General features: G+C 34.2%; 1 protein-coding gene across 1 annotated transcript; it reads left to right on the forward strand.

Moving 5' to 3' along the window:
* The first annotated feature begins 3,765 nt into the window (after positions 1–3,765).
* LOC133187943 (macrophage-expressed gene 1 protein-like) lies at positions 3,766–5,949 on the forward strand. The gene has a single exon (XM_061323339.1). The coding sequence runs from the start codon at positions 3,766–3,768 to the stop codon at positions 5,863–5,865; it is 2,100 nt and encodes a 699-aa protein (XP_061179323.1). The 3' UTR covers positions 5,866–5,949.
* The last annotated feature ends 4,020 nt before the right edge of the window (positions 5,950–9,969 follow it).

Genomic DNA, 9,969 nt, shown 5'->3' on the forward strand with positions numbered 1-9,969 from the left:
CTTGCAGCTGTTTTGAGATCTTCCGAAGGTATTTTCCATAATAATAAAAGGTACATTTTTGACAAAAAAATGAGTCGTTAATAATAATATTGAAAAATACAAGTCCAAGAACGAACCGTATGAAAGAATTCCTGTGATGCAGTAGGTGCTGGCACGAAAATGATCCCTCATCGCTCAATGGCGAGAGTAGAATACGGGTTTTAATCTGAATTCCTCTACAGGCAAGTGCTAGTGTCCCCATATGAGAAAAGAAATCTCGAAGAAATGTAAAGCGAAACAAATAAACAAACAAAACCAATTTCTAATTATTCTAATGGAATAAGCCATTTAATTGATTTGCTTCTACCAACCAGAGTGAATTCTAATGAAGCAATCTTTTAATTTATAATTCTAGCTTCTGTATATCTCTGTTTAATGTGTGAAAACATGTTCAACCATACCATATTCACATGTACATATATGTTAATGAATTAACTCCATACCTCGAATAAAATAACAAACCGTAATCAAGCTCAGAATCCTATTAAACATTAAAATAAGGGAACAGAGTATACACACAAAATCAGCGATCATATATCTATATTAATATGTTGCAAATTTTGAATTTACAATTAGCATGTTAAAAATTTTGCATTTAACCCCCCTCCCCCTTGTAAATTCAAAATTTACAACATGATATTAACTAAAATTCTTCATGCCTTCCATTATGCTATGAAGGCATTTCATTTCATTTGATAAATAGACAGGCCTACCGAAGATATAGCTATGTTGCAACCACTATTGAAATAACGTTCACTATTGAAATAATTATTTCAATAGTGGTTGAGAGTGCATTTCAAAACTGAACAAAGGCTGTAACCACTATTGAAATAACGTTCACCATTGAAATAATTATTTCAATAGAGGTTGAGAGTTCATTTCAAAACCAAACACAGGTTGTAACCACTATTGAAAAAACCTTCACTAATGAAATAATTATTTCAATAGTGGTTGAGAGTTCATTTCAAAACCAAACTAAGGTTTTAACCATTATTGAAATAACGTTCACTATTGAAACAATGATTTCAATAGATGTTTTGAATGCATTTCAAAACCTAAACCATGCTGAAATCACTATTGTTGCATTTGCATTTCAAAACTAAACACAGGCTGCAACCACTATTGAAATAACGTTCACTATTGAAAAAAGTATTTCAATAGTAGATATATAGGATCTCCCATGATTTGTGGTTGGTTATGATTTTTATCCAACGAGTTGTGTGTTTTTTATCCCCGAGCCTTGGCGAGGGGATAAAAACACACAACGAGTTGGATAAAAGTCATATCCCACTACAAATCATGGGAGATTCTTTTTATCCCATGTTTAATACTTCACAACCAATGTTTTACACTGTTTTATATAGGACTCCACTTTATTTTACTTCATCGCGCTAACGCAAAAATCATTGTGACGTCACAACTGTGGATTATGAAAAATTTATCCAATGAGTCATATCCACGGGACAAAGGGTAAACATGGGATAAATTTCAATATCGGCAGTATTAATGCAACCACCATTGAAATAACGATCACCAATGAAATAATGATTTCAATAAAAGTCATTATTTTTATGGCGGTTTTATATGTGTGACCACTATGGAAATAACACCCACTGTTAATACATGTAATGCTTATACTAATTTCTCTTTAGGTTTTGTTTTTAATGCCTTGAGGAGTAGGCATTGGATTTACTATCCATATTTGTAGTGTAGGCAAGCCCATGTATATGAGAGAATTTATCTCTATTGTATATTTATTTTATTAAAATAACCATATTTTCATCAAAAGGTTGTGCACATAGATGTCCGTCTTCCTCTTTTTAATGTAGATATTCTAATTTCTACAATTATGTGTATCTATGATCCTTTTCTTTAAAATCAGTGGCAAAGATGAACAATATTTACCAAAATTACTTAAAATATATATTGATTGATTGTCTGTAAGTTTTCGCTGAGTCGGCCAGATTCAGTGGACGCTTGCATAAAACATTTGCATGCTTTGTTTGAATTTAAGGTACGTCAGTTAAATCAAAAATGTCCGTGTATTACTGGTAATTTATAGAAAAGAAAGGAATACATAAATTTACTCGTCATATATTAAACTCAATAAATATTATATATTATGTTGGACAACGTGATGAACAATTTATCCTTATATTTTTTTTTCAATAGTGGGGTTATTTCAGTAAGGCTTGCAATGTGGTTTTGGTATTGAAATCATTGCCAGCAACTATTATAATAATTATTTCAATCACTACTGAAATCCTTATTTCAATCACTATTGAAATTTTTATTGCATTCAAAACCTCTATTGAAATCGTTGTTTCAATAGTGAACGTTATTTCAATAATAGTTAAAACCTTAGTTTGGTTTTGAAATGAACTCTCAACCACAATTGAAATAATTATTTCAATAGTGAAGGTTATTTCAATAGTGGTTACAACCTGTGTTTGGTTTTGAAATGAACTCTCAACCTCTATTGAAATAATTATTTCAATAGTGAACGTTATTTAGATAGTGGTTACAACCTGTGTTTAGTTTTGAAATGCACTCTCAACCTCTATTGAAATAATTATTTCAATAGTGAACTTTATTTCAATAGTGGTTACAACCTGTGTTTAGTTTTGAAATTCACTCTCAACCACTATTGAAATAATTATTTCAATAGTGAACGTTATTTCAATAGTGGTTGCAACATAGCTATACTTCTTGATACTCCAGTCAAAGAGCATGCCAACTGTCAGCACGACAGCATCTGCAACTTTTAAATGTTTCTGATGATTAAACGACCTTTTTTCTATTCTAATAAAAACTTTTAGCCCCTCGCCAACCCTTCATTGCGTTAGAAAACATTTCTTGGAGATTCCCTTAGATTTCCTTATTTTTTACTATCTAAATTTGAATCTGAGTAATAGTGGACAGTGACAATAATATCACTGTAAATTTCATAATTCCTAAGGTATATGATGAACCATAAAATTAACTCTTAGGAAACATTCTCTACATCTGTATGTAGAAGCCCGTTGTAATGAACAATTAAATAATTAAATATATATAAGATTACTTTGACATGCTTTCTTTAAAAGTTTGCACATCAAAAATATCTTACAATGAAGGAAGAATGAATGCTGAAAATCAATATTGGAAATTATATAAATTTCCATTAAACCAGGATTTTAAAAATAATAATAATAAATCCTAAATAACCATTTGTAGACAACTAAAAAGGAGGAAGAAAAGAAGAATTTCAAAATAAATCAATATTTCCTGAATTTCGTTGAAGCTAAGTTCTTTATCAGCAAGTTTTCTTTAACCTTATGAGATTATAAGGATAATTTTCTTTACATTTTCTTGCAGTAAACATTTTAATTGCACTGCTTTCGTTTGAATTATCAATTGATAAATTTTCAAGTGGTGAGAGAAATCCTTTGGACTGATATATTCACTATGCATATTTTCAAATAAAAAAAAATTGTGGATCACAGGTTTCTTCGTTGCCTACAAAACTATTTAGTTTCAACAAGTAGCCCTATTAAATCTTTAACATTAAAGACGGTCCCATTTCCGTATCAAATGGAAGAAAACAAGCAAAATTATTTGCAAGACAATGACTTCCTCCTGTCAGGTAAGTTTGTTTTAAGATAAACCAAATTCATGGACTTTCCTAGCATATTAATTCCTTATTCTTCCCAAGCTAAACAGTCTTGTTATATCAATATGAGAAACATGTTGGCTTTGTGTGTTGTGGCTATTTTATTCCATTCCACTGAATCATTACAGAATTACAGCGTTGGTGATCCCCAAGCTTGCAATATTGGGAATGGAAATGAGAATTTCATGTTTGAGGTCCTGCCTGGCTTTGGTTGGGACAATCTAGTGAATGAAAATCGAGGAGTTGTGGTCAACTTTAATTATTCAAAATGCAAAACAACAGAGGACAGAAAATACCTCATTCCAGACGGTGTTGTAACCATTCCTATCAAGAAGAGTCAGTTGAATATCTTCTCGAAGGTGTATGATCACTGGTCTCAATATGAATCAGATACAGCGTTTTCTATCAATGTTGGTGGTTCAGCTAGTATTGCAGGAATAAAAATTGCCGCAAGTCTGTCCACTGAGTATGAACACATTAAAAAACATCAGCTGGAGGATAAATCATTCACAACAAAAGTCCAAGCACGATTCGTCCGGTATACCGCCATAGTTCTTCCCGATCTACAGTTAGATAGATCTTTTCGCAAACGTCTACTGAAAATAGCCAATCATATTCAACATAATCGAAAATTGTCCACAAAATATGAAAGTGAACTCCTGGTTCGAGATTTTGGAACTCACGTCCTTACAAGTGTGGATGCTGGAGCGTCCATTGTCAAAGTGGATCAAGTAGATTCCTCTCTGCGTTCGGATACAGAAATAGATAAAGTACAGATCGGGTTTGCAGCAAGCGTCTCTTTTTTTGGAATTGCAAGTATAAATACTAAAACGCAGTACTCACACTCCAAAACTACTATTGAAAAATACATGAAGAGCATTAAAAACTCGGATATAAGAGCTTATGGTGGTCCACCCTTGAGTCCTGAAAATTTCACGCTTAGCAAATGGACAACTGCTATTGGAAATGATTTGGTAGCGGTCGATAGAAATGGGTTTCCTCTAGACTATGTCATCTCTACAGCTTCACTTCCTGAACTATCTGAAAGTTTGGTCGAAGAAATTGTTCAGAGCGTTCGAAGTGCAATCTCGTCCTACTTCCTTCATAACACGTATCCAGGATGCACCAATCCAGATGCGCCGAACTTCAGCAAAATTTCAAATTTGGATGACGGTACCTGTCATGCACCTCTAACGAACCTCAGTTTTGGTGGAGTTTTTCAAGAATGTATCTTTAAGGGTGCCTTAATTAACAATGAAAACCTATGTGACAAAATAACGACGAAAAATTCGCAAACACAGGATTTTAAGTGTCCAGTTGAATTTGAAAAGGTTGTACTTTTTAAAGGAAAAACAGATAAAGCCCAGCATGAGCACAAGTGTCATAAATGTTGGCTCTTCTTCACATGCTGCCATGATCAATCTTATTATGGCTTAGCAACATACACATCATACTGGTGCCGTGCAAAGCCAAACACACCTGTTCAAGAAAACAGCGGGTTTCTCTTTGGAGGATTGTACTCAGATAGAACCAGTAACTTTGTAACACAATCAAAATCATGCCCGCAGTATTATAACCCAATGACAATTGCCTCTAACATCCGTGTCTGCATCAGTGATGATTATGAACTTGGCGCCAAATCTGCCGTACCGTTTGGGGGTTTCTACAGTTGTCAACATGGAAACCCTTTAGTTGATGGTAAATACACAAAATCTTGTCCTAAAGGATTTAGCAACCACTTAGCCACCGTTGACAACAACTGTGAAATACAATACTGTGTACGGACTAGTCAACTGTCCGAGTTAAAATTTCCAACAGTGCAACTTCCACCGTTTATTGGAATCCCAGCAGAAAGCTTAGCAGAACCAGCAAATTACATAATTTCCCATGACTCGGAATCCTGGATCCAACTTATAAATCCCGAAACGAAAGCCAAAAAGCCCGATGAATCAACTTGGACAACTCTGAATTCTGCACCAACAGAGATGGCTGTCCTGATGAAGAAATTCTCCAGTAATCACGTAGTCAGTGAAAATGAAGATTCGGGGATGTCCAAAGGTGCAATTGCAGGCCTCTCTGTTGGCTTAACAACTGCTATTTGCTTGTTGCTAGGAATTCTCATAGTTATTCGACGTAATCGAAGACAGCGGAAAATCTATGAGAGTTTTGATTGAACTTTAAGTACGATTTGATCAGTCTAAAATTTTGCTTTAAAAACAAAACTGAAATTTCTAAATAAAGCTACGATAATCCATTGATTTACAATGATGATTCCTGGACTTTACGTATATTTCAGCGATTGCTTTAGAGAGAGAGACGTCAAATAAATATATACCCATTCAGCACTACATCTTTAATGTTTAATAATTATTCATATATTTCACAGGACTCTGATGTCTCGAATCTATATACGAAATAAACTTTAAACAGAAAAAGTGAATTATTTTTACTGACATCAACAACAAAATTATTTTGAAAATAGGAAAAAAAAGATGTGTTTGTGAAACACTGATGCCCCCGTATAGCAACTTATAGCAAAGGGTAAACTTTCTCAAATGCAAATCAAATATGTTGGTACCCAAAGTAAGGTCTTGTCTCGAGGAATATACCTGTGAAATATGAGAGACCTAGCAGCAATGGTGCCTAAGGAAAGGCCTTCTCACAAGAAATATGCTGGTAAAATATGAAAGCTGAAGCACCAATCTTTCAAAAGTTTTTACCAAGGTTAAAGTTTTCCAAAAATACGTCAAACTCCAAGGTCAAGGTCAATGGATCACAATTGTTGGTATCCAAAGGAAGGTCTTGTCACAAGGATTACATATGTGAAGTATGAAAGCCCTAGCACCAACGGTTCAAAAGTTATGGCCAAGGTTAAAGTTTTCCAAAAATATGTCAAACTCCAAGGTCAAGGTCCAAGGTCAAAGAGTCAAAGTTGTTGGTATCCAAAGGAAGATCTTGTCACAAGGATTACATATGTGAAGTAGGTCAAACTCTAAGGTCAAGGTCAAAGGGTTAAAGTTTTTGGAATCCAAAGAAAGGTCTTGTCACATGGATTACATATGTGAAGTATGAAAGCCTTAGCACCAATTGTTCAAAAGTTATGGCCAAGGTTAAAGTTTTTCAAAAGTAGGTCAAACTCCAAGGTCAAGGTCAAAGGGTCAAAGTTGTTGGTATGCAAAGGAAGGTCTTGTCAAGAGATTAAACATGTGAAGTATGAAAGCCCTAACTCCAACTGTTCAAAAGTTATGGCCAAGGTTAAAGTTGGGTAAAATTTTGTAAAACTGCGTCAAACTCCAATGTCAAAAGATCAAATATGGCGGTACCCAAAGAAAGGACTTGTCACAAGGAATACACATGTGAATCATGAAAGCCATAGCTCCAACCAATCAAAAGTTATGGGCAATGTTAAAGTTTTTGCGGACAAACAGACAAACAGATAAACAGACAAACAGACAAACATCACAGACAGACGGACGGACAGGGCAAAAACTATATACCCCCGAATCTTTGATACGGGGGCATAAAAATAATTAAACAAACATTTATAAAGAAATTCAGTATTTAAACAAGATGTTTTTGTGAAACACTGATGCCCCCGTATGGCAACTTATAGCAACGGTTAAACTTTCTCAAATGCAAATCAAGTAGTTGGTACCCAAAGTAAGGTCTTGTGTCGAGGAATATACCTGTGAAATATGAGAGTCCAATCAGCAACCATTGAATAGATATGGAAAAGGTTAAAGTTTTTTCAAAGTAAGTCAAACATCCAGGTCAAGGACAAATGGTCAAAATTAATGGTGCCCAAGAAAAGGCCTTCTCACAAGAAATATATATACTGGTGACATATGAAAGCTGAAGCACCAATCGTTCAAAAGTTATGACCAAGGTTTAAGTTTTTCAAAAGAAGGTCAAACTCCAAGATCAAGGTCAATGGATTACAATTGTTGGTATTCAAAGGAAGGTCTTGTCACAAGGATTATATATGTGAAGTACGAAAGCCCTAGTACCAACGGTTCAATAGATATGGCCAAGGTTAGAGTTTTCCAAAAGTAAGTTAAACTCCAAGGTCAAGGTCAATGGATTATAATTGTTGGTATCCAAAGGAAGGTCTTGTCACAAGGATTACATATATATGTGAAGTATGAAAGCCCTACCATCAACCGTTCACAAGTTATGGCCAAGGTTAAAGTTTTTCAAAAGTAAGTCAAACTCCAAGATCAAGGTCAAAGGGTCAAAGTTGTTGGTATCCAAAGAAAGGTCTTGTCACAAGGATAACATATGTTAAGTATGAAAGCCCTGGCTGGAATTGTTCAAAAATTATGGCCAAGGTCAAAGTCTTTCAAAAGTAGGTCAATCTCCAAGGTCAAGGTCAAAGGGTCAAAGTTGTTGGTATCCAAAGAAAGGTCTTGTCACAAGGATTACACATGTGAAGTATGAAAGCCCTAGCAACAATTGTTCAAAAGTTATGGCCAAGGTTAAAGTTGGGTAAAATTTTGCAAAACTGGGTCAAACTCCAAGGTCAAAAGGTCAAATATGGTGGTACCCAAAGAAAGGTCTCGTCACAAGGAATACATATGTGAATTATGAAAGCCCTAGCTGCAACGGTTCAAATGTTATGGCCAAGGTTAAAGTTTTTCAAAAGTAGGTCAATCTCCAAGGTCAAAGGGTCAAAGTTGTTGGTATCCAAAAGAAGGTCTTGTCACAAGGATTATGTATGTGAAGTATGAAAGCCTTAGGACCAAAAGTTCAAAAGTTATAGCCAATGTTAAAGTTTTTACAAAAGTATATCAAACTCCAAGGTCAAGGTCAAAGGGTCAAAGTTGTTGGTATCCAAAGAAAGGTCTTGTCACAAGGATTACACATGTGAAGTATAAAAGCCCTAGAACCAATTTTTCAAAAGTTATGGCTAACGTTAAAGTTTGGTAAAATTTTGCAAAACTGGGTCAAACTCCAAGGTTAAGGTCAAAAGGTCAAATATGGTGGTACCCAAAGAAAGGTCTTATCACAAGGAATACACATGTGAAATATGAAATCCATAGCTCCAACCAATCAAAAGTTATGGGCAATGTTAAAGTTTTTGCGGACAAACGACAGACAGACAGACGGACGGACAGGGCAAAAACTATATACCCCCGAATCTTCAATACGGGGGCATAAAAAGTACAATAGCAGAGTTAATTTTACAGTTTTAAAAGAAATGTTTCATCGCAAGGTCAGAGTATATAACTTCCAAAAGAATCACAGTGGCATTTACATTTAATCAATATCTCAACATCTCATAAAATAACAACCTTGTCTACAGATATTCCTTCATGATTTGTTTCAAAGACTAGCTACTGATGTCAGTTGTTATTTCTGATATTCATAGTCAGTTATTCATTTTCATTAACATTTCACGTGAATAAGTTGACAGCACACATTGACATTGCAGCTGGGAAATAAAACATGAAATGCATAATTAATCCATAATATTTTTTTCCACATGTATCAAAGACATTTAGGAAGCTCTTGGGAAAGTCTGTTAGAAGCTGAAAACTAAGAAACGGGATTGAGTGAGTTTTTTTTTTCATACATATTAACAAACCAAAAGTAGAAATTAATTGACAAAATCCTTCTTCAAAAGGGACATGAACGGGTTGAAACGTACAAAAATTTTAGGAAAGGACGGAAGGTAGAAAAGAAAACATTTAAGGGTATATCGAGTAAATATTTGTTCTCTTAAGGTAGTCCGATCCTCAGGTTCTGAAAATCAGCTTCTAAGTAATTGAAAATGCTCACAAAAATGTCTCTGATATCACATAGTAACGTGAATTTACCCATGGAATTTCTTCAATGTTCATCATTATAGTTAATCATATTATATAGGGAAAATTATCAAATCTCAAATATATTTTCAAGAAATCGAATAAAAACACCAGCTATGTATTTTCTAATTGAAAATTGATCAACGAATGTAATTTAGGATAGAAAAATATAGGTATCCAGGAATTTGGAGAAAATTGCATCTTATTTTATGCTTATACAGTATTTTAGTTCTTTTTACGTCGATTGTCATATAATACATATGTAAAAAGCTTGTGGTATCATTGCTAGACATCACATATCACATCTAATTTCATAAAATGCTAATAAGCAGTCGTATCTAATGCTAGACTAAAGATAATTCGATTTTTTTAAAACTGAATTCATTTTTGTTCTTTTATGGGGTACAAATGTCAACTTTTTACAAGACTGTTTCTAACACTTCGAAGAACCTTGAATCATATTAAGATGCATAA

This window comes from Saccostrea echinata, unplaced genomic scaffold (genome assembly GCF_033153115.1).
Source record: "Saccostrea echinata isolate AGI-Se365-2 ecotype Australia unplaced genomic scaffold, CSIRO_AGI_Sech_v1 ptg000015l, whole genome shotgun sequence".
Lineage (NCBI taxonomy): Eukaryota > Metazoa > Mollusca > Bivalvia > Ostreida > Ostreidae > Saccostrea > Saccostrea echinata.

Bases quoted from the DNA above. Each gene is read 5' to 3' on its own strand.
- LOC133187943 (XM_061323339.1), top strand. From the start codon at position 3,766: ATGTTGGCTTTGTGTGTTGTGGCTATTTTATTCCATTCCACTGAATCA.